At 43.3% G+C, this 27003-nt stretch overlaps 1 protein-coding gene across 4 annotated transcripts in view; it reads right to left on the reverse strand.

The window, feature by feature from the left end:
• The window catches only part of znf423 (zinc finger protein 423), a 157426-nt gene that overhangs the window by 3030 nt on the left and 127393 nt on the right, over positions 1-27003 (reverse strand). For all 4 annotated transcript variants that reach the window (XM_034142006.1, XM_034142004.1, XM_034142005.1 and 1 more), the window contains exons 19-20: positions 14725-14856; positions 11883-11998 (exon numbers count right to left, since the gene is read on the reverse strand). In XM_034142006.1, coding sequence (XP_033997897.1) covers positions 11883-11998; positions 14725-14856 — 248 coding nt within the window. The remainder of the gene's footprint in view (positions 1-11882; positions 11999-14724; positions 14857-27003) is intronic.

Consider the following 27003-nt stretch of genomic DNA (forward strand, 5'->3'; position numbering starts at 1 on the left):
CTTACGTTAAGCAGCCTTAAAGGGTGGTATCTGTGCTATTGGAAAAAAGATTGTCAAATATTTGAACTTTGTTAGATTTGTATTTGCTAAATGTGTCAATCAAGTACATTTGAATAGAATGACAGACTCCACTTATTATGAATCCTGTGGACTTTTCACAATAAAAGCCCCACGGATGAAGCATGTGTGAAAGGATTTGGAAAGAGATATGTTTAAAACAAAAGGAAAGTGTAAATCAAGGCCTCTCAAGTTAATGCTAGGGGTCGGATTCACAAAAACACCTTCCCTCTTTTAGTATGACAGTTAAGGCTCTTTCCTGAGCTGTGGGTCTCACTTAAAGGTTCTGCACCTAAAGCTTTCCTTGGTTTAAGAAAGACGTTAAAGCATTTACTGCATTGAAAGACATTTCAAAGCAGTGCAATGCATGTAGTGTTAACACCTGCTTTTGTCTCACACACTTGGCCCATTAGTTACAAAAAAGCACCAAAAAAATCGAAGACTATACAAAAATGTGGGAGGAAATTGCTACGAAAGTGATTTCTAAAGGGTTGTTCAAATCATGAATTGACTGCTGGCCAAATCTAAAGACCACAAATGATTGCTAGGGGTAAGGGTATCATTTGGTTGCTTCTATCTGAGGTGGCAACCATTTCATCGCCATCAACTCTGTAATGCTGTGGATTTCCTGTTTTTACACTGGTTACTAAGGTCTGTGTGCAGGTCCTCTTCTATTTTAGGATAGTCAATATCGATAGTAATTTTATAAATCTAATTTCTAATATGAACATGACCCCTAGTTTGGACCTCATTCTACCATTTCTCCACTGTTGTTATTTCATAGAGGAGGGGGTGTGAGCTGCAGTTGGAACAGTGCGTCTCCCAGGCCAGACCAGTCGATACAGAGGCCTGTCATTGTTTTCCTAAACTGCTTAGAGAGAGCGAGGCTAAAGCCTGCAGAGCCCCGGGCCCGGGGGAAATATGGCCCTGTCGCATTACCCACGCACAACACTGCCAGACACGGACACACACACACACACGCACACACACACACACACACACACACACACACGCACACACAGGAATGCAGTCGCAGCTAAGAGCACATGCATGCAGACACACGATGCCAATAAAGAATTTGCGGAGACACACACAGTTCTCCCGGGGAAAGAGAGAAGGGTGCGACAGTAAACCGAGAGATAGAGATAAGGGAAAATGTAATCCTGCTCCTCTCTGTTATCTCCTGCATTACACACTAAATGTGTGTGTGCGCATTGGTGCTTTACATCCCTGTCCCTTTCAATGTATGTTTACATGATCAGTGCTATGCATGCTCAGCTTCCTTCATACAGCAGGAACACACAGGTATGTTTGCAAAGCGCCATCTGGCCTAAATTGTGGAAAAGGAAAAAACAAACCATCAGATTAAAGTCAAACGAGAACAATGAGATGTCGCCGCTGACGCATCGACCTTGTTTTGGGGCCAGTTGGATGAGAGCAAGAACTTTCTCACAGTTACTTGTAGGCAGAACACTTTCCTGTTCTGTTGTGATGTAACAACTACACCTTGAAATACAGGTTCCAAGTCTCTAATAGACACAGGAAGAGGAAGCTGTTGGAACAATGCCGCAAGTGTGTGTGGGTGTGTGTGTATGTGTGTGTGTGTGTGTGTGTGTGTGTGTGTGTGTGTGTGTGTAGGGTGGCCAGGTGTCCTGCTTTGTGCGGGACTGCACACACAGCATTTTGATCATTTGTCCCACGTCCCACAAATTGAGACTATGTCCCGCATTTGAGTGACAGGCGCGCAGAAAGGCCGGCTTGGTTCGCTGACGGCCGGCACCGCACTTTATTATTATATTCTTTAAACGGCATCATGTAAGTTGCGCTGACAGGCGTACAACCCCCCCCCCCCCCCGTTGACAGTGCACAAGTGCGTCCATAGTGTCTTGTCCCCCAGTAAAAATATCCCCACTACACCACTGGTCAGCGAGCGTCTGTCAGTACGTGAATTTGTGTCAAATGTGTGTGTAATTGGAGGCAGGCCAAAAGCTGCGTGTGTGTGAGAGTGTACTCAACTCCACTTCTGTTTTTAACACCAAATGAAAAATCACCTTAGTCGCCTTGTGGTCTTCTTTGGGTCCAGAGTATTTTTAGCCCAGAGTTGACAATCTTCCAACAGAGTGAGCGTGTCTAGGTCTGTGTGTGTGTGTGTGTGTGTGTGTGTGTGTGTGTGTGTGGTGTGTGTGTGTGTGTGTGTGTGTGTGTGTGTGTGTGTGTGTGTGTGCATGTGTGTGTGTCTGGGACTAGCAGATGGGCTGTCTTAGCCCTTTTCCTCTGCTCCCTGGCTTGTCTTTAGCCCCACCCGTACAGGACAGGATGCTGCCTTCGGGAGGAGATTGAAAATAAACGCACCCCCTGCCCTTAACATCCCACAGACACGTATTCCCTGCTCCCCTCCCACTCCCTCCATTTCTCTCCGTCTGTCTTTGTCCTCATCTCTTCTCATCATCCCTCCGTCTCTCTTCCTCAGATTGTAACCTCTTGTAAGATGATCAGCGCCCCATTCTCTTTCAAGCCAAGTCACGATGACCCCCTGCTTTTTCTCCTCCGTCACCTCACCCAGGGTGACCTCTCCAACCATGTCCTGTTTGGAGCGCTCCCTCCCTTTCTTTCTCCCGATGGGACTTCCCCTCTCCTGTTGCTACTGGCCCAAAACAGCCAAGTTTGGACCAGTAAACACAACCTAAAATACACTTCACAGCATGAAGGGCACACACACACAGACACACACACACACACAAACACACACACACTACAGCAAGGCGAACACGCATGGATCTGCACCAGATTCACAGCGAAGGTGAGAGCTCCTTGCTGGAAGCTGTTACACAAAGTAGGAAGTGACCTCACCTCCAGCACAAATAACCGATCACTCCTGAACACCACATGACACGTTTGAGTCACGCCATAATAGAGGGAAAATGGGGGTGTTTGAGAAGTATGAATGATCTCTCACACACACATACACACACTTCTCTCAGAACGGAGGAATGTGGTCCTTGTAGACACGGAAGCTGAGTGCCAGATGAGGACTAAAGCCTGGAGACATGGGTGATAAGACGGGAAAAACACACACATGCATCCAAAAAAAACACACATAAAATTTAAAAAAAATGAAATTGGGGAAAGGAAGTAGACACAGACGCACTGGGCGATGCAAAATGTCAGACATAAATGAAAAATGCATTCAAAGGTTACAGATGTACAAATAAATGCACAGACATGATTCCCTCCAACACACACATGAGATCACAGCTCAGCAGAGCGTGCCAGCTTTCCGTGTCACTGTCATATCACCGCACACGCCCAATCCCCACGAGTCCCCGGGGGGCCCGCTTTTTAATTCATTTATTTTTTGATTATCATGCACCCTAACCTGGCAGAAGGGCAGAACGGGAAACAGAAGGTGCGTAGACATAGAGATTGATGATTGAAAGCAGAGAGAAGATTGGGTTGATACAGGAAGTGAGGGAGAGCGAGGAAAAGTGACAGCAGAGACACGTGTCGCAGGAGAATGTCTGATGTATGTGCTGACATTGTTGATGTTTTCCTATATTTATGTGGTTTATGCTACCTTCATTATTATGTATGTGCCTATTTGGTCCTATAAATGTCACGTCAAGTACAGCAATATGAAATTAAATGCGCTGTTTGAAATAATGTTTTAACATATATACACAATAACTATTATTGTATAATACAGAATATAGCAAGTAGTCACTTTTGTATACAGTGCGCAAATGGGACAATTTCTTCAAATGTAATAAAGCTGTATTTAAAAGCGGGTAAAATAACCACTTTTAGTCTTACATTTATAAACACATGTATAAAGGTCACATGATTTGAGTATAATACATGCTTAATAAACGCTAACATACAACTTTACTGCATGTTTGACTCTTTTATGGACACATTCTGTTCTTAACACTTTTTGTGATAACATGCTTTAAATCAGGGGTGTCAAACTCAAGGCCCGGGGGCCAAATCCGGCCCTCGGCTTCATTTTATGCACTGGCTTTTCATAGTAGTTGAACATAACATTTTGATATTTGTGTGTTTTTATATGTTTCTAGTTATTGTGCTTTTTAATTATTGTTTTATTATTTGACTCCTATTGTGTTATTTTCTATTTGTTCCCTGAACAGCACTTTGGTCAACTGAGGTTGTTTTAAATGTGCTATATACATAAATAAAGATTGAGATTGAAAGTTACAACCGGCCCTTTGAGTGCAACCACAATGCTGATGTGGCCCACGATGAAATGTAGTTTGCTTTAAATGAAACACGCGTCAAGAATGCCACAGAGCCCAAATATGTTCACACAATTACTCTGTGTTTGAATTAATATCCATACAGAAAAATAATGACGTTTTCTTTTTAGCCGTTGGGGAAATGACATTGTGTGTTTGTGTGTCTTTTGGCAGGGCTGATAGAGCAGCACGCTGTCCTGTGACACACTGCCTCTGTTCACACCCCCACACACACACACACACACACACACACACACACACACACACACACACACACATCACACACACACACACACACACACACACACCACACACACACACACACACACACACACACACACACACACACACACACACACACACACACACACACACACACACACACCACTACACACACACACACACACACACACAACACACACACACACACACACACACACACACACACAATATCATCCTTCTGTCTCTGGTTATTAAAGGGATATCATTCTATTATAAAAGTCACAACATGTAACTCCATTAGACCGTGGCGGCGTATAGGTTTACAGCATTACACAACACAATCATTTTTCTTTTTATATTTTAGACTTTTAGAAATTGTAAGATGTCTTTGAGTGTCAACAAAAGCGCCTCTAATTAATCAAATACATTTAGAATTATTCGATCTTGGGGTTTGAGTGACTTTCTCTACAACATACATACAGGACAAATAGGTGTATTGACATGTGTGGATGCATGACAAGGAATATTGTTTGTTTTTTTACTAAATAACTGGACAATTATTCTATCCTATAACAATGCTTAGTTGAATACTTGATTCTGATTGGTCAATTTGGACAACGGTTTGCTCTTTTAAGTAGAACAGACAGATTTGTTTTTATCGGATTATATTTCAATCAAAGAAACTATGTTGAAATCAATGTGTTGTGTCAAATGATTGCTTTATCCTCCCTGCATAATACCCTTGCTTGTTCAAATGATATTTTAATCACAAACGTTATAGCTGTGTAATACGTGACAATGCAGCAGACCGTTGATCGTTTAGGTATTGGACTGTGAGAAATACCCATAACAAGGCTAACAAGATAGCAGGTGGAGGCTCAAACAGACCCTCCAGGTGCTGGCTCACAGAGTGTAACTCCTCTGTATCTGTCCCTAACTCTGTTGATGTCCACCTCCCTCTTTGTCTCTCTGCGTCTGTCTGTTTGTTCCTCTGCTTCACATCGACGCAACAAGTCACTTCTTTTGACTTATTGTTTATACCTCACTCTTTTTGCCATACACACGAAAATAATATTTCAAGATGGGCCCATATTGAGACTTTCTGTCTTCTATTTAACATCAACACAATGTGCTTTCCATTCACAGTGTGGAACAAGAATCTCAACAGTGTTAACAGCGACGGACATAATTGGTGTGTGATTTATTTTCCTTTTGGAGAAGAAAAGTCAGATGAAATAACATATTTACACATTTCTGTTGATGTTGTCGTATTGCATTGCTTCAAGTCTTTACTTTGACTATGTTTTTGTACAATTACTTCCATATTTACGGTTGTATAGATAAAGCTCAGTAAAATACGTAGTACTTGTAGTATTAAATAGTAGTCGCTGTGGTACTGTGGTAGTATTTGTTGTTGTTTCAGGTACGCTGGATGGCTTGCAGCCTCTCTCCGTTTGTCTCTCTTCCTCTTTTTGAATCTCTTTTTGTTTCTGTCTCTCCCTCCCTTGCTGCACATACCTTCAAGTCCAGGGACTCGGGGAGGTAGGAGTGTGTGTGTGTGTGTGTGTGTGTGTGTGTGTGTGTGTGTGTGTGTGTGTGTGTGTGTGTGTGTGTGTGTGTGTGTGTGTGTGTGTGTGTCCCAGGTCCCCATTCTAATAACACAGAGTCTCCCAGTGAGCGCTGGGGCAGCTCAGTACGCTCCCCTGGAACGCCACAGGGATCTACGGATCAAATTCATACACATACACATACACACACGCACACACACACAGCGAGGGAGCCAGGGGATACATGGATCAGAGAGTACACACTATGACGGAACACAACACAACTGAAAGCAACATCCAGACAATGGTGAACACACACACACACACACACACACACACACACACACAGATAAACCTTATTGCCAGTTCAGCCACATCCACACCTTTCCATAATTCAGTTAGAGGGAGACAGTGAGGCCCTTAGATTCAGACAAAGACAAAGACAACATTATTCACACACAGACTGCTAAACACAGCTCACACACATGAACACACACACACACACAATCTGCCCTGGGAAGGTATTCTGCCAATCCATTCTCTGCCTTGCATTAACTAACAAAATAGAAAATGTATTCATTACTCACAGGGAAAGGCTTTATATAGTCTCTTGATTTTTTCGGGTGTAATCAATGGAGTATCTGCTGAGGAGTTACCGCACACTGGCTGCATAAAGGTTAATAACATGACACTGATGTTGGGAAGTGGTTATAAAAGGAAATGTGTAATTAAAGCTGGTTATTAATATAGCATTGTGTTGACTTTGACATCCCTTTCTCTTCATTTCCCACTTTTCCGTCCTGCTCCATGTTCTTTTAACCGTGTCTACGAGGGAAACAGTTCCCCGCTTGTCTTTGGGAATGTGTGCACGCACCACTCACATATTCAACACCGCTGGGACACGGGGGGGAAAGGTGGACGATTCGGAGCAGGGAGTCAACACACAAACAAACACAAATAATTCTTTTATTTTTTTACATGTTACTTGTTAGACGCTTTTATCCAAAGCGACTTACTTACTCAATACTGTGGGCAATCCCCACAGGAGCAATTTGGGGGGAAGTGTCTTGCCCAGGGACACAACGACATGCTGACTGCAGTGGGGTTTGAACCTGTGCTCCCCTGATCCCAACACCAACGCACTAGTCCACTGCGCCACACACCTCCCCTGCATGGATGCAGAATCCCTGCATCCATCCATTTATTCAACTGACCAGCAATCCGACCCTCTAACGCTATTTAAATATTAATCAGGGCTAAAGGAAAATGTGTAGCGCAAGTGACGCAAAAAGCTGGGAAAAGGGGAAGGGGTGATGGATGGAGGAGAGAGAGAGGGGGAGGCATTAAGGGAGCTGCGGTGTAGCACCCCCTGGAGGCTTAAATCCAACCAAGATCAAGAAGTCTGTCAGGGAACGTAACACACTGATGTGGAGCTATTTCAAATGCTGCTACAAGACGGTAAGTCAACAGTGTAGATATCTGGATTCTGATTAGTTCATTTAAAATACTGTATGGATGCAGAAACAAGATCTGTTGGTGGAAAAGCGTTAAAAACATTGAAACAAGAGAAAGAAAGAAATTTGAAACAGAGAGAATGAGAGCAGTCCTGTGTGTCTGGGAGTTAAGACAGAGAGAGAGATCCAGAAGGGCCTCGCTGATCAGGGCCACAGCATTTCTTATTTACACACACACACACACACACACACACACACACACACACACACACACACACACACACACACAACCACGCAGACACACACAACCACACAACCACACACACACAACCACGCAGACACACACACACACACAACCACACACACACAACCACGCAGACACACACCAAAACATCTCTTATTTACCAGCTTACGTCTGCACTATTTATGGGGCACTGGGGAGAGGCACAGAAGAGAGGAAGAGAGGAGAGGGGCTAAAATATGCATAGGGGCTAGTTCTTCTGGGACAGAGGGGGGGAGTCAGAGGAGGGGTGGGAGGGAGGGAGACAGAGAGACAGGAAGAGAGAGTGAAAATGGTGGTATGTGAGTGTAAGAGATGGATCGAGAGGTGAGAGCAAGGGATTGGGAAAGAAAGTGGAGGAAGATGCAGCGGCCTGTCTGTGTGTGTGTGTGTGTGTGTGTGTGTGTGTGTGTGTGTGTGTGTGTGTGTGTGTGTGTGTGTGTGTGTGTGTGGTGTGTGTGTGTTGTGTGTGTGTGTGTGTGTGTGTGTGTGTGTGTGTGTGTGTGTGTGTGTGTGTGTGTGTGTGTGTGTGTGTGTGTGTGTGTGTGTGTGTGTGAGAGGAAGAGACTGAGAGCTTGACATCATACGACCCCTCTGAGGGGTTGAAAGAGGCCAAATCCTTTTTCAAACTGGCCAACCAGGCTTCTTCATCCATCCGCACCTCATTAAAACAAACACAAATTACCCCATAGCACATTATCTGGTACATACACACACATGCAGTACACACACACACGCTTACAGCTAGCAGTGGCATTAACCTCCATGGTTGTAGCTCTCCATCTTCCCCAGTCAGCCTTTCTGTCTAGCCCACTTAGAGAGCCCTCCCATGGGGCGATGGAGCTGTGGCAGGTCGGGCTCGGGCTGCAAGTTTTCACACACACATACATACGCACACACACACTTGGGGCGGGACCAAAGTGTAACAAGATGGATATGGCCTGAGTGCAGCAGCCAGAGAGGAAGAAGGAGAAGGAGCTCAGGGAGAAATAAAGTTGAACTGAGCTCAACTTAGCTGGAATGAAAACAACGAATGAAGAACTATTTTCATCTGACCTGATCAGAGCTGAGTTTATATACGAGGAAAAAAGCTCTCCGTTGTTGAGTGAAGTGAAGCTGTAGAAACTCTCCACTTCATATTGTTGTAACAAAGATGGAGATACCCCTCAAAGTCAGATTTTAACCAATTGTACTCACATTAGCATGAAATGAGGCGGATTGCAGCTAAAAATATGAAAATAACTAGAGATACCATTTTTCCTTCCCGATACCTGCTGATATCGAGTACTGAATTGATATCAGCAAATTAAAAACTAAAAGTATATATTATTACTTGTTTTCCATAGCTGTACACAACTAGCTACACATCTGTAGTAAAACAGCGTACAGATTATGGACCATTATGCCATACAATTCTCTTTTTTCGTATCTAATTTGTCATATTTGTGAAAAATAACATAAATAACTCTGGGAAAAATAATTTGTTAAAATATTATTAGAATAATAGTTCACTAACAGTGATAGGTTGAGTATTTTACTGTGAGGTCAGGTTTATTTTTAAACTCAACAACCCTGATTTATCCAACAGACTATTACAATTGTTCAGCCGATAAAGATGTTGTGACCCGGTCAGACAACAGGAGAGGAGTCCACTGGGATGGAGTGCATGTAGGAGGACAGGAGGGGGGTGTGTGTGGTGTGTGTGTGTTGTGTGTGTGTTGTGTGTGGTGTGGTGTGTGTGTGTGTGTGTGTGTGTGTGGGTGTGTGTGTGTGTGTGTGTGTGTGTGTGTGTGTGTGTGTGTGTGTGTGTAGAGGTGAGTGGGAGTGTGTGAGGTGTGAGTGAGGCCTGTGTGTGGACATTAACCGACAGGGTCCAGCAGTCACCCTGCTGTTAAATGGACTGGCCAGCCATATGCCCACCACCTCCGGCCCTACATCACTGCCACTTTGTGTGTGTGTGTGTGTGAAAGTGTGTGTGTGTGAGGGAGAGTGTGTGTGTGGTGACTGGGGTAGGCCTTTGTAATCCCTAGAAGAATTTCTGTCTTTATCTAAATCTCTGTTTACCAATAGCTTGCACATCAACCACTCTTCTAATTATGTAGCAGTTTAACTAAGCATGGCCTTCGTTCACTATCAACTAAAAACTTATAAGGCATCAATACTGGCTGCAAACGCTAAACTAGCCTTCTAAGGTGGAGCTTTTAAAGTTTTAAGGCAGACTGAAAACCCACCTGTTTTGACTACAAATTGGCTAATTATAAATACAAAAATCAGACTTCTGTACTGTCCTTGAAAGGATTGGCTAACTGAAAGCTAATGTGCTAATTCTTGCCTGGTGAGTTTGCATCTTCTTGGTTGATCGCACATATTGTAAGTAACTTGGTTACATTTACAAAAAAATGACTGTTTTAGACTTTTACAGTTATGATTTTTCAATTGAACTCTGGGCTTCAGAATTCAGTCTTCCATGAATTTGCTCTGTCAATCCTGCTAAGCTAAAGGCGGCTAATGTTCGGCAGACGTTTAGTAGGTTTTTTTTATTCACTTGTTGGAACAGCACATTTTAAGACACATATGGCGCAGTTCCACTGCAGCGCGGAGCTCGCTTTAAGCGTGCCGTGTCGTGCCGTCCCCTTTTTTGGTTGTGCTTCCACTAGGCCTAGTACCGGCGCGGCACGGCGCAGGGCCACTTTTTCACCTCTTTTCTGGCCCTAGAAAATTGTGGTTCTATCGGGGCCAACAAACAGGGCAGAGTCGGGCTGAGTATGCTAAACTAGAGAGAGGAGCTCTGGCAAGAGGGCTAGAACTACAACAAGATGGACATATTTGACCGTGATTTAATTGTAATACACGTTTCAAAATGATGCCGAAGTAACAACATACTGATACCGGTTAATAAAACCATGAATTAATGCTTTGTCAAGTCTGCAGACAGACGGCAGGCGAAAAACCTTTTAAAATGCGTGTTTTTCTAGATGGAGATTGGCTAAGCTAACGCAGTATATGCTCCGACCGTCCACACTCACAACAACGGCCTATACAGACATAAATAAAGCAGCGACTGTATTCACCATGACACAGGCAGTCTGTGGTGTGTACTTGTTTAACTTTTGTCGAGTTTCTGAACATATATAAGGAGCTGTGAGCTCTGAGTGCTAACAGCTAACGGCTGTGTTGTGTTTCTGGAGTTCTCAATGAAGATGACGTCACGGCTCCGCCTACACTGCGTTACTATAGTAACTACCCCAGTTCCTAAACTGTAATGGAAGCGCAGCATGAAGTGAGTCGGCCCTGTTAAGGCCCAACGCGGCCAAGCCGTACCGAGCCGTACCGAGTGTGGCCGAGGCTGACCGTGTAGTGGAAATGCGCCAATAGAAGCCTTAGGGGGGTCTCTACTGACGTATTATGTTGTAGAACAAAACTTGAAAATCTCTTAAGCTTGTGTTTACCACAGAACTTATTTTAGGCATCTAACCAAAAACACTTTGAAAAAAAACGTTGAAAAAAATAAATACATAAACCTCTGCATGGGTAAAGTTACAGATACCACCTCTGTCAGCACCATTGCTTGACCTGTAAACTTTGCAGTTCAGTCTGGTGCCAAAAGGTACAAGAGATGTGACGGAGAAGGAATTGAAAGAGGACAGGGATGTGTATATCATCACAGACCTGGCCACAGCTGGCCCAGGACCTACTCTTGGGTGACTTATATCCTCTCTTCTGTATTTCATACGCACACATACACACACAAATGTGTTTCGACCCTAATGACATGAGGCTTGCCAGAACCCTGCTCAGACCTCATGAGGAGAGATTGAAAGAGAGGGACAGAGAAAAGGAAACATGGTGGAGGGATGAACAGTAAATAGAGAGATTCTGTCAAATGTCTGCATGTTGAGGTATGGGTGGAAGCCTTCAAAGAATCGAGAGCAGGGTCCCGTTTGAGTTTGGAATATTTACTACAGTACTAGCTTGCGCTCACAGTCCACTTACTGTGGTGTGAGGTCCTTGCACACAATCATTATGTAGACAGACAGTCAAGTTGACATGGAGACAGGATAACGAGACGTACCTGTAGCTCTGTCTGAAAGAAGAACTTCTGCGGACAATGGGAACAGTCGTAGATCTTGTCTTCCTGGCCGTGGACGGCAAAAATGTGCTGCTGGAGCTTGTTGGCCTGCACAAACACTGAGGATGGAACACATACAGCAAATGTTACACAATGCTTATTAGACAATACACATATGATCACCACAACTAAATACTTTTTAGACCAGAGATCTCAGGCCCATTGTTGTCTGTTGCTTGGGCCAAACAATGTTACACGGATGTGCTATTATTACTTTAGGTCACCCCGTAAATTAGCAATGAGTTCAAATCCAATAGGCTTTTTCCACTGGATTTGGAAGATTGCAGAAATTAAGCACTTTGTCAAATGCACAATTATGATTCTTGTTCAGCAGGATAATCTCCACATCTTTACAGCACTCAGGTTATTCATTAACTACATCATTGTAGCATGGCTACGTGTCACCACCGCTAAGCTAAAGGCGGCTAATGTTTGGCATGATGACGTTAAGTAGCCTCATTTAGACCCTTGGTAGCATCCGCTGTTTTTATGACACATAAGCTTCGGACATTCATAATGTTTTTATGTCGTAGAACAAAACATGAAAATCTATTTAGCATGTGTTAACTACAGATTTAGGGCATCCAACCATAAAACCACTTTTAAAAAAACCTTTGAGGTAAGGGAACCAGAAGTGGTAAAATGCTAATCCATTTACGGGTGTTAAGACTCGTTCCTACACCACTCTATTAGTATGGTGCCAAACTCAAACTGAGTTGCGATAATATTGTTCTCCATCTTTGGAGAAAACTGATCCTGTGTCTGTTAGTGGAAGATAATTGAAGGTTTTGGCAAAGGATTGAGACATCAAGATGTGTATTATTAATTAGAACTAATTGCAGGTAACCTCAACCATGTGTAGATGCAATTTGTACAACTGGACTTCACAATGAACAGTTCCTGATTAACACTAGATAATCTACTATATAGTGTACTTGTCGAAAACGAACCAGATAGCAACTGAGTTTCAGTACAAATAACCCCCAACAAACACCGGGGCTGACTGGAAACAAGGGAGAGCGAGAGAAAGAAACAGAGAAAACAGGAAGAGCTATCCTCAGCAGACCTTGAGATATTTATCAATAAATTATCTCTTCTTTTTTTTACTTCCGCTCCAGTGTTGTCTCGTACACTTTATTCTTTCTCTTTCTTTCTCTCCCCTTTGTTTCAGTAAACTTTTGGTTTTCACTGTGTGTGTATGTGTTGAATTATTAAGCCTCCCCATAGGAGTGGTGCCCATCTTACTAATTCATAAGCCACCAAGGAATAGAGTTAAAGTTTAAAGCGTTGCTGTGTACCTGGGGGGGGGTGGAGGGAGGGAGGGAGGGAGGGGGGGGGGCACACAACACAAGACAAACTCAACAACTGAGGGAGGGAAAGAGAGGGATGCAGTGACAGAAAGTGCGTATAGGGATAGAGAGTCAAGAGATGGAAGGTGTGCAGATTTGGTTTCTGGCTAAATACACCAAACTTTAAACACCACAGGCCTATTTTGGTCATCCAGCATTTTGTTTGGGTCCTCAGGTGGATTTTAGTGGCACAAAGTCCTTCATATTTGGCATGTTTGGAGGTAATATCGCATGAACCTTTGCACACGCAGAGCTTTGACTTTAGAAGCAGCACCCTGCTGTTCTATTCCTTCCACAGTTAGACATGTTAAAAACAATGAATGTGCCTATAATGTGATCCTACCCAAAACCCCTTACTCTATTTATCATGGTGCAGGTTACCCAGAGAGAGCCATTCACTGAGCCACAACATGTACTGGAGCAGATTCCTGTGGAGATCTAAGTGCAGACCTGGTTCCCAGTTGCCAAATGTAACCCCATCTGGCATTTGTATCAGAATAAGTGACAGGACGGGACCAGCTTGGTGCCAATGGAATTTGTAGTGGTGAAAGTCTGCTTTATTAGGAACATACAATACTGCATGGCTAAAAACACTTTTGCCTATTGATATTCATATGTGATTCGAACAGATGACATACTACAGTGCCATCTAAACAAGATGAATTTAGTTTGATAACTGGCTAGAGTACTGTCAAGAGAACTTTATATTTCATTGGTAATTTACAGTGCTGTAAAAAGGATGTCCTGAAATGCTTGATGACATTTCTCTCGATTTTCTCTTTCTGTCGCAGGATTATGAAAAACGAAAGGCCCGATTTTCATGACTGCCAATGGAAAAGCCAAAGGAAGAACCTGTTATAGTTGCTAACAGATCCTGAACACTGTGTGGATAGATGCAATACGCTTCACTCTTTCACTAACATTGCGGTACAGGGTAAATTCCTTCAGTGAATAAAAAAGAAAATCAGTTCCAGACTTAGAAAGTTAATCTAATTGTCCTCTTTAGCTGTAAAAGCACAGAAACATATTGTTTACCACTCTGAGAAACACAATAAAAAACAGCTTTGTGGTTTCAACTGTGTTCTACGGGAATGTCAAGATCCAAGGATCGCACAAATGCACCATTACCTTCAGCGGAGGTCTTCACTCTCCAAGAACAAATTCAATCTTGTTAAAGTTAATGATTTCTCATAGCATACTAAAACATTTGTGTGTATGATTATGCAGGCTGATGTTGTGCCCCTGCTGTGTCGATGTGCATGTATAACTTGTTAATTCCCTTTTTTATGGTAGCATGTTGTGCTTTTCGGACATCTGCATGCTTTCAGTGCTTCTGTCCTTGAAGGTGAATGGGGTTTTGTGTGTGTGTGTGTGTGTGTGTGTGTGTGTGTGTGTGTGTGTGTGTGTGTGTGTGTGTGTGTGTGTGTGTGTCTCACCTGTGAAGCAGACGGGGCACTTGAAGGTACCTCCCATGCCTTCGAAGCTGTGCTCTATCAGGTGGCAGAGCAGCTTGGCAGGTGAATCAAACATCTGGTTACACAGCTTGCATTCGTGATTGATGCCCTCCTCTGTAAAAAGGAAGACAGAAACGCATGTGTATGCTGGGTTAAGCAACATGAATACCAGAACGTATGACATCAGTTTAATAATATCAATACAACTCTCACGACAGATGTCTGCACGTACAGAAACTGTCAGACGCCCGACAGACTGTGGCGTATAGAATACTGACAAAAAAACTCAAATAAGTGGTTGGATCCCGCCTCCTGCAGTCAAAAGGTCAAATAGTCCTTGGGTAAGATACTTAACCCCCAATTTGCTCACATAGGCATGTCTACGGTATTGATGATTATGTGGAAAACTAGAACTAAATAAACACGACATAAGCAATTCCACATGTTACAGAAATGAAATGACAAAGTACAAAAATAGGATTTTCAGCTCCAGATCAGTTAAGTTGTCAAGTCCTACACTCCCCCATCACCCCTGCTGCATGCTCTTCTTTTATGTCTCCCTCTCCTTTATACACTGCCCCCAACTCTCCCAGTGCCATATCTGCCCCAGCTGGTAATTGCCTGTCCTCCCCACCGGGGCTGTGGATGATCTACCCTTCCTATAGACCCTCCTCCCTTCCCTCCCTCTGTCCTCGTTATCTGCCTCCCCCCCCCCACTGCAGTCACTCATCCATCCCTCACTTCGCCCATTCCTCCCCTCCAAGTCCCCTTACCCTCTTGGTCCATCACTTGCTGATTCATTTGTGTGGGCTCAAATTCAAACCCCTCACAAATACTTCCGTCTTTTTTCAGTGTTCGGATGTCTCTTTACAAACAAGACAACACCTTCTATGAACATCTAATGTAGACAAAACTAATACAATGAATTATTTAGATGTAATTGATATGACATCACAGTAATGGAGCACTTTCCTTCACTGATCAGTTTGTATGGACTGCTGAGATGGTGTATATGCTAAATTAAATTAAGTTTAAAGATTATATTCAAATATGATACGGAAAAATACATGAGAGGTATAAGGGAGGGTAAAGATGGCGGATAAATGATAGATAATTCTGGATTATTGGAAATTATTTGTTTTATCCCTTTTTTCTTCTGTACTGTATTGCCCTTATTTCCTAACATCTTCTTTTTTTAGCTACTTTAGCTACTTTAGCTACTTTAGCTACTTGAAGTGTATGCAATTTGCCAAATAATTGAAATTAGAAGATTCATTTAATGTAGAGTACTAATTTTGATTGACTTCAACAATATCCTGCAATCATAATATTCTTTAAAAATAGGCATTCATTCATTATAAATTCACAAGAGGTTCACTTTTTTTTCTCACTTGGGATTAAACCAATAATTATGTGTATCTGTGTCTATTTTAAGAAGGTGTGTGTGACATCACAGCACCCATGGTGAAAGGGCAGATGAAAGGTGGGCGTCATAAACACACACACAAGGATCAGGTTTCCTGCCCACTGTTCTTATCACCCTTGTACCATACAGGGGAGACACACACACACACACACACACACACACACACACACACACACACACACACACACACACACACACACACACACACACACACACACCACACACACACTACACACACACACACACACACACACACACACCACACCACACACACACACACACACACACACCACACACACACACACACACACACACACACACACACACCACACACACACACACACACGACCATAGATCCCAGGGACATCAGATGGTGTCTTCTGCGGGACAATCTGTGACCCCTTGTGGAGTTGCACACACACCAACACACTTTCTGACTCACAGAGACACACGGACAAATCATGGTGCACACAATCTCACTTATCTCATGTCCTGTAAGTGTGTGTATTAACACACACACACACACACATACACATTCAGTCTGCGGAACTTCAGCTGCAGCGCTTTGCAGGAGGATCGCAGGGTTAATAACGTCTTCAATCATACATCCATGACACCCATACTGACTAATACACACACACACAAAGATTCCAATCTCTCTTTGCCTCAAAGGCTGACACAAGGGTGCCCTAATCCCGCCTCAATAGCTATGGGGGATTGTGTGTGTGTGTGTGTGTGTGTGTGTGTGTGTGTGTGTTGGGTGCCACATGGGCTTGTATGGATGAGATGGTATGCTCCTCGTTCCTGATCCCCAAACATCCCTCTGTCCACACACACGCACACACACGCACACACACAAACCTCAAAGAGTGCTAGGTTGTGTGGGGCGCCAGTGTGTCCGAGGCATACTGAGACAGATAGAGGTTCATTATCATTTACTAGGAGATTGAAACAGCAGGAGAGAGTCACATGGAGTGAGACACACAGAGAGGACGAGGGAGGACGAGAGTAAGAGAGCGGGAGGAGGGTACAGCGCTACCAGTTTAATCAATTGTCTCATATTTTAATTATCACAAAATTATTCTAAGTATTAGGGAAGGCGCACTTTTATTTCACAATTCTTCAGAAGAGAAAATTAGTGTTTCAACTGAAAAAAAAGGTGCTAATCTTCAGAAGTTGCCTCTCGCACTCTCCCACGCCACCAGGTTCAGAGAATGTGGTGAAACATCAGCCATGATTTCTCACAGGGACATCAACACTGGCCAGATAAATACCGTATGTGACAGAGTTCTCTGGTTGCACTTAAGAAAAAATAATTCCCTATTTGCTCACCTACATAATTTAAGGGGCCTTATTATGCTCTATTAGGTTTCCCCTTTCCTGTAGTGTGTAATACAGATTGTTGTGCATGTAAATGATCTGCAAAGGCTCAAATCCCAAAATTCCCACCAGAGGGTGTTTATCTCGCACACACCCTGCTTGAAATGCCTCCATTGGACTCATGTTTACTTCTGTAACATAGTGACATCACTATGTTACAAAACATAAAATAGGTGCTGCAGCACAGGCAGTATGAGAAAATAAATGCCTTTTTGAACAAGAAAGCATGGAGACATGTCACAGTAGAGACACTAAATACAATTATGAAACCTGGAGATGAGCAAAATAGGGCCCCTTTAATAGAACATTTTGTTATGATTGGCTTGAACACAATTCCAGCAAAGTTCATTATTACACTAACCTATCGGGGTTTTTAATTCAGGGGAATGGACTGATCTACCAATCAGAGGGCGATCAAACCATGTGTCACTGTACGAAATACAACATTTATTCCAGAGACATTTCTACTCTGTCATATTGAATAGAAGCGTAAATAACATTTAACGTACTGCTTTACTCATACATGTCTCATAACGTCAATAATAAAACAATATTAAGGGTTATTTACACAGCTGCAACTATGATTCAATTCCTTATTGGGCTTGATAAACATCGAGCCTTGAAAATTAAAAAAAAAAAAAGGTCAAGGATGACAATTTCCTATAGCACAATGTGACATTTTAAGAGAACTTAAAAAAACAAAGGAATTCCTGACATTCGACAAGTTATAATCAGACAGTGTTTCCCTAAGAATGAAAATCATTTTCTGTTGATCATTGAATCAATTTCAGCAGCAAAAAACAACAAAAGTGCTCCTGCTGAGCATTGTTTCAAATATTATTCTTCCCTGGTGAATTCAAAGAAGTCGTCAGCCTAACAATAGACACAACAGAAGCCAATTAATGGTCAATAAATGATTGGGCAAGTGTAAAAACAAAAGGGCTACAGATGAAAAAAGACAAAACTACTGTAAGAGGGAAAGAGAAGGACAGAGAGAGAGAGAATTGAAGGGAAAACAGTGAGGTGCAGAGAGATAATTGGGCTGTCCAGAACAAGGGCATGGGGAGAGGCCTCCAACGCCTCTGTGTGTGCCTCTGTGTGTGCCTCTGTGTGTGTGTGTGTGTGTGTGTGCGTGCGTGCGTGTGTGTGCGTGCGTGTGTCATGAAAGAGTTCTCTTTTCTGACAAATACATTGTTTTGATCAGTGTGTGTGTGGGGACCGCAGTCTCTGTATGCTGTCCCCCTCTGAGACCCATACAGTGCGTGTGTGTGTGTGTGTGTGTGTGTGTGTGTGTGTGTGTGTGTGGTGTGTGTGTGTGTGTGTGTGTGTGTGCGTATGTGTGTGTGTGTTGTGTGTGTGTGTGTGTGTGTGTGTGTGTGTGTGTGTGTGTGTGTGTGTGTCATAGTGAGATGACAGAGTCGTAGAGCATCCTGCCGTTACGCTTTGTCTCACAGAGTGCATTTGATCCACCAGCATGCGCACACACTCACACACACACACACACACACAACCCTGGGAGGCCTGTGCTGGGACAGAGAACACAGGGGAGAGAGGGATGAGAGGAGAGGGAGAGGCAGGGTGAAGGTTAGGACTCAGAGTTTGTTAACACACTTTGAATGCACACCAATGCAAGTGGGGATTCGTTTATATTTTGATGGGGGAATGCTTTAAATTGAATATGTTGAATAATTTGGATGAAGAAAACTATTTCTAGACAATAAGCATATTAGGTTTACACGTCTGATTCAAAATCATGTTCCAGCTGTGCTGACGAATACCTTAATGCACCGCGGGCTATACTTGACTTGTTGCTATGCCAACCCTTGTGGTAACCAGGACACTTTAAGACTACATTTATACTTTTTTCTTTGTTTTTCAACAGGGAGTATAACACCTGCACATGGCATAATTACTTTAAAGTGCTCAGCATTGTCAGGGACCTGCCTGTAATTTTCCACTTGAACATTAAAAATAGACTGAACATGTGCACAGTGGACAGCAAAGGACAAGTCACAGCATTGAGGGGCAGCCTGATAGAGAGAGCACCAATGTACTAAGGCCTAAGCTTACGGTAGAGGCCCGCTTTTTCATTAGAATACATATTACATATCATTTAGCTGATGCTTTTCTCCAAAGTGACTTACATAAGTGCAAAAACCATAAAGAATCAAACTCAGAACAACAAGGAAAGTGCAGATATATTCACTTCAAGCAAGATCATACCATGGTAAGAGCTGGTGAATCAGAACAAGGCATACATGAACTCAACAAGTGCTTGTTTTGGGGTTTTTTCAGCAATAACTTATTTACCAAGTTACAGTCAAAATAGATGCGTTTTGAGTTTGTGACGGAAGATATGCAGATATTCTGCTGTCCTGATGTCAATGGGGAGCTCATTCCACCATATAGGAGCCAGTATAGCAAACAGGAGTGTTTTTGAGGGGTACCTGGGTCCCACTCGCAGTGAGGGGGGAGCATATATGGTTTAACCAAGGCCTGGATGCAGGAAGGAGCTGTTCCTTTCACAGCTCTGAATCTGTGGCCCTTTGCTGTCCCCTTTCTCTTCCAATGTCCAGTCTATCATACAGTATGTACTGTCAATAAAGCCCATCTTGAAACACCATTAAACAACATGTGTTGGCCCGACTCTAAAGCTATGTTTCCTTCTAAACTGAGAAACACAGACGAACACACACAGGTAATTGGTAGGTGGCTGCGGTTCATCTGTAGAATTACTGATGAGTTTTCACCTCAGAGCGAAAGAGAGGAAATGTTGGAGGAGAAAAATGAAAACAGAAACAATGTGAGGAGGTAATGCTATGGCACAAGGGAGGGAGGGGTTAAACACAAAGACAAGTCCATGCAGCAGTCAGGCTCATCCTAACAATTCCACTGTTACACACACACACACTGCTTATACTCTCCCTCAGTCTCTCTCTCTCGCTCTGCTAATTGACCAGAGGAGAGGGACCAGGTGGCCTCATCCCTGTCACACTAATACACACACACTCAGGAACACACACACACATTCATGCTGGCCTCATCATGGACCCTGCAACATGCAGCAGGACATAAATGAGCTCCTTGGTTTATATTGGGGGGCGGATTCCCAAGGCGTATGCACATGCACGCACGCACACACACACACACACACACACACACATCTCTTAACCCTTTTTTGTCTTGGCTGGGGCATACTCCTTTGGGTGCCTGGCCCCCACAAGCCCCAACCTTTCACCCTCCCTTCCTCTGATTTTGTGTGTGTGTGTGTGTGTGTGTGTGTGTGTGTGTGTGTGTGTGTGTGTGTGTGTGTGTGTGTGTGTGTGTGTGTGTGTGTGTGTGTGGGCTGCTGGGGGTCCCTCGGGGGTCTACCCCCCATTACTGCCCTACCCTGCTACTGTCAACCCCCTCCATCCCCAAACTATGTGAGACTGTGTGTGTGAGAGAGAGTGTGTGTGTGTTTGGTCCCCTGTGACGTAGGGGCCGTAAACCGAGCCAGGCGATTGATGGAGAGGACAGTACGGGAGAGGTAGCAGGAGGGAGAGATGGAGGAAGAGATGGAGGAAGGAGGGCCGTGGAGAGAGGGATGATGGGATGGACGGACGGACGGAGGGTGAGCATCGGAGGGAGAAAGAAAGGAGTGCAGCAAAGAAGAGAGCAGTGGACGGAAGGAGGAGGAGTAAGCACCTCTCTGGGGGGCTCGCTCAAGGTGTGTTTCCATGGCAACCAGGGGTGGTGGGGGGGCTCATGCAGGGGGGGGAGCAAGCTTGACCCATTGGTAGTGTGGGGGCTGGAGAATACACACATATACACACTCAGGAACACACACACAACCTGCTGCAGTGCTGGAGGGGTCCCAAGAGTGCCCCCACCTTTACTCACCCTCTCCCTCTTACACACACACACACACACACACACACACACACACACACACACACACACACACACACACACACACACACACACACACACACACACACACACACCACACACACACACACACACACACACACACACACACCACACACACCACACACACAACACACACACACACACACACACCACACACACACACACACCACACCACACACACACACCACACACACACACACACACACACCACACACACACACACACACACACACACACACACACACACAGAATGCTGCAGTGCTGAGGTCCCGTGAGTACCCAACACCCACACACATTCTCCCTCCCACCCTCCCTCCCTCCTCTCATCTTCCATTTTCCCTCTCTGTTTCCATCACTCTCTGTGAGGTAATTGTTAATATTTTCATTTGTTTACTCCGACTCTACCGTGTGTGTTTTCACACTAAGCTGAATGAAGATGGGGGGGCAGGGTTATGCCACTTTAACAAGAGTTAGCACTTGTGATGCTCTCTACTCAAACACCCTGCTTTTGACCCATTCATCCACGTCTAATGTCGGAGGATAATCCAGTCTGCAACTTTAAATGTTTCTGGGTCTCAAGAAAACTAAATGCAAAATGGATGCCAAATAAAGTTTCAGTTTCACTGTAGTTTCATTTCGTTTGTGTATCATTCTGTAGGGTTAATTGCCTCAATGGAAAGTATGACGAAATATTTTTGCTAACACATTTTTTTGCAAAGCTGCACAACATCCTTGCACCTGTCAGACAGTCAGATAATGAGAAAATGAAATGACATGTGGAATAAGCTTTTATATATATATATATATATATATTATTGATTTGGCTAGACTAGATTGACTGAAGGTTGAAAATAATCTGATGACAAAAACTCCTCAAACTATTTAATTTGAAACTCCTACTTTCCACATTCTCTTTGATACATATTTTCAGATGAAACTCTTGCATCCACACACCAATGCAGACATACACACACAAACAGACACACTATTGGCAGACAAGGGCAGCATATGGTGATAACCAGTCTGTGTTTGTGTGTTTAATGAAAGGAAGCACAAATTGAGCATTTTTGTGAAGTGCAAAAGTGCATGTGTGTCTTGGAAGGAGACTGTGTGTGTGTGTGTGTTTGTGTGTGTGTGTGTGTGTGTAGCAGCTTGGATTTTCCCGATCAGATTACATAACAGTAGGAAGCTGGAGCGCTTGGTCCCGTAGAAGCCAGCACACACACACACACACACACACACACACACACACACACACACAACACCACACACACACACACACACACACACACACACACACACACACACACACACACACACACACACACACACACACACACACACACACACACACACACACACACACACACACACACCACACACAACACACAACACACACACACACCAACACACACACACACACACACACACACACACACACACACACACACACACACACACAATCATCCTTCTGTCTCTGGTTATTAAAGGGATATCATTCTATTATAAAAGTCACAACATGTAACTCCATTAGACCGTGGCGGCGTATAGGTTTACAGCATTACACAACACAATCATTTTTCTTTTTATATTTTAGACTTTTAGAAATTGTAAGATGTCTTTGAGTGTCAACAAAAGCGCCTCTAATTAATCAAATACATTTAGAATTATTCGATCTTGGGGTTTGAGTGACTTTCTCTACAACATACATACAGGACAAATAGGTGTATTGACATGTGTGGATGCATGACAAGGAATATTGTTTGTTTTTTTACTAAATAACTGGACAATTATTCTATCCTATAACAATGCTTACTTGATTCTGATTGGTCAATTTGGACAACGGTTTGCTCTTTTAAGTAGAACAGACAGATTTGTTTTTATCGGATTATATTTCAATCAAAGAAATGATGTTGAAATCAATGTGTTGTGTCAAATGATTGCTTTATCCTCCCTGCATAATACCCTTGCTTGTTCAAATGATATTTTAATCACAAACGTTATAGCTGTGTAATACGTGACAATGCAGCAGACCGTTGATCGTTTAGGTATTGGACTGTGAGAAATACCCATAACAAGGCTAACAAGATAGCAGGTGGAGGCTCAAACAGACCAATGCATTAAAACGCACATATTCTGCTGTTCATAAACACCAAATATATGGACAAACGCAGGGTGTTCAGTGGCATCGGGAGAGCACTTGACCGTAACAACCGGCAGCCGACGTGTACTGTAAGTCTTGTATTATCATACGTAATGAGACTTTAATTAATATTCAAACAGGAGAGGCGCACACATCATCGCTCTGGCCTTAGAATCATCGCTCAGGACTTTCGGAGGAAAATGGGGAATTACCAATTCCTCCAATAAGCACGAGGAAATCTGGTAACACACACACAACTGCACACACACACACACACACACCTACTTTTAGCTCGTTAGCAGGGATGAGAGTAATAAATGCAGAGTATATTTGTGTTTAGAATCTTAATTGAAAGCTTGAAAGTGGCCAGGAGGGAATACACTTAATCACTGTGTGTGAATAAACCATCCACACACATACACACACATGCAAGGATGGACAGATTGAGACACACACACAAGTGCTCGACTCCCTAGGATAACATTTAAAACTGAAGTACCTTTCCTTCTCTAGTTGTCCCTTCCTTCCCCCTCTCCACTGTCCTTTTCACCTCCTCCTGCTTTTCCCCCAAACTCTCCCATCTGTTTACATATGTAAAACACAACTACAGCCCCCTGGACGCACATCAACGGCATGCGTGTGTTGATGCTGGTTGAAGCTATAGTAAACATCCACGAGGAGTTATAAACCGTGTTTATGGTGGGTCAGGGCATGCCTTAATTGATTACAGGTATTTACTACTGCAGCTGCTTTTCATTCAGTACCTGGTTTTGTTATGAGATTATGTAGAATACATTCAAGATATATCACACATGCATCTAAAAAGCTTAAGTCTCAGCCTGTAATTCACATGAATAAGAGGAAATTAATTTACAATGATAGAAAAAAATTCAACTTGAATAACTTTACTCAATATCAAAACAAAACACACGCACACGCACACACATTAAAAGAAGACTAAGTGTGAGTTTGATCCCACAGTGTTGCAATAGATTAGAACACACACACACGAGATCACCCGCCCGTCCTGGTTTGCAAAGATGTCTGTATCCGGGGCTAATCACCACGGCAACCGCAATCAAGGCTCTGATCTAGTTGTCAAGGTGATGGAGCGAGGGTCACCCCTGGCTGTCTCTCCCTCTCTGAATGGCTAAATCGCTCTGTTTCTGCAGTAATTGTTGGATACATTATTTTCCGAAAGGACAGATATAACATTTTGCTTGAAGATTTGTTAAGAAAGAAAGTGGAGTGTGTGTGTGACCAGTAAAGAGGGAGGAAAGACATTTACAGAAAAAGGTATAGAGGGGGGACAAGAGGTGTGTTTTGGTTATTAACGATTCTATAATCGTTCCTTTTTGATGCTAAATCTAACAGATATGCGTGTCGTGTTTACCTACCTCTATCTAATCCTATCCTGCTGTTTACTACTGGTGTGTGTGTGTGTGTGTGTGTGTGTGTGTGTGTGTGTGTTTCTCTAATCTGTGCTTCCAGGGGGAGTCAGTGGGAGCTAGCGGGCTTATCCCCGCTGCATCTCCCAAATACCACTAAAAAGCAAATCTCCATTCAACAACAACAACAACATTAACACACACTAAAACACACTCAAACTAGAGAGCGAGGCCTGAGAGACACGATTAATTTTCTGTTCACCAAACCTTAATCTCTCCACCTCTGACCACATATTTTCACATGCAGTCACATGTAATAAAGCAGCTAAAATTAACTTACATGTTACGTGTCTTTTTCACTCTTTGCATTACATGTACAATATGTTGATATTCTGGAGGTTAACTTTACATGTGTTATACATTGTGGCTTTTGTGGCTATTCTGCATGACTTTACAAGTCATCCTCTAAACCTGACGGAGGAAGAAGGGAGCAGGAAAGAGGAGAAGAGCAGAGCCAATAAGAGCTCACAGCAGGATGCTAATAATGCAGCTCCAGCTGTACCGGTTAACCTGCAAACTGCCCATCTGGACCCAGAGAGACGGAGAGAGAGGAAGAGTGATACAGAGAAGGACAGGCGGAGAGTTAGAGTGATACGAAAAAAAAAGATTGACTCTATAAATAGGTCGATATTAGCACTATAGATAAGAGGAATTGATACGTTGTTTGACTATGGGTGCAAATAGAATAGAATAGATAAGCACATTTGGTTAACGCACAAGGTTGTGTTTTTTTTTTTTTTTTTTTTTCGTTCTGTCTTTTGCTCTGTGGGTTTTACTTTGTTTTGTCTTTGTATTGAATTAGCTTCTGACTGTGGGGAATACAAAATATTGAACAGGAAAAAATAAATAGGTCTAAACATTTAATTTACGAAAAAGATTGGAACATAGTCGAAAAAAAAAAATAATAATCCCAAGGTTGTTTTGTACGACCAGCATCTCAGAACCCAGAAATATCACATTTATAATCATGTTAAAAAAAGGGAATAGCAGCAAATCTCTTTTCTAGCTGTAAACAGGAATTGATGAGTTTCCTGTATAGAGCAATAGCTAATTGTGAGCACTCAAACAGAGGTGATATGAAGTGTCAGTCATCATTTGTTTGCATGAAAATACTATTAGTCACGGAAACAAAAAATAAACAGAAAAGAGGCAAGAGTCAAAGAGGGAGAGGATGCTTGTCCCATCCTCAGCTGTGTTGGGATGGACAAGTGGACACTCTCACGAATACACACACGGTAGGAGTGACCTTGGTCCAGCCCGTCTGTCCTCGCCCCCTGCCCTGGCCAGATACATTCCCCACCGAGCCACCCTGCCTGACACACACACACACACACACACACACACACACACACACACACACACACACACACACACACACACACACACACACACACACACACACACACACACACACACACACACACACACACACACACACACACACACACACACACACACACACACACACACACACACACACACACACACACACACACACACACACACACACACACACACACACACACACACACACACACACACACACACACACACACACACACACACACACACACACACACACACACACACACGGCCGTGCCAAACTGAGCCATGCTGTGGTCATAGAAACAATACAACAAACAGACTGGTAGAGACCAGAATAGCAGGCTACAAAGTAGAAAAGAATAGAAAAGTGAGGGGAGGCTGAAACCAGATTTTTTCTTATTGATTCCAAAACCTCACACACTTCCGAAACACACTCAACACAAAAGACATACAGCTAGCCAACTCTAACCCTCCCTAAAGCAAAACTGTATCGCCTACACAAACACACACAACCACCAACAAACACTGAGTGGTAGCATGCTAATGAAGATAGTAAATCACTACTAGGTCATGTGTGGAAAAGCCTGCCAGATACCTGCAACCATGGCTAGAGACCTCCCTCATCC

Source organism: Trematomus bernacchii, unplaced genomic scaffold, assembly GCF_902827165.1.
Source record: "Trematomus bernacchii unplaced genomic scaffold, fTreBer1.1, whole genome shotgun sequence".
Lineage (NCBI taxonomy): Eukaryota > Metazoa > Chordata > Actinopteri > Perciformes > Nototheniidae > Trematomus > Trematomus bernacchii.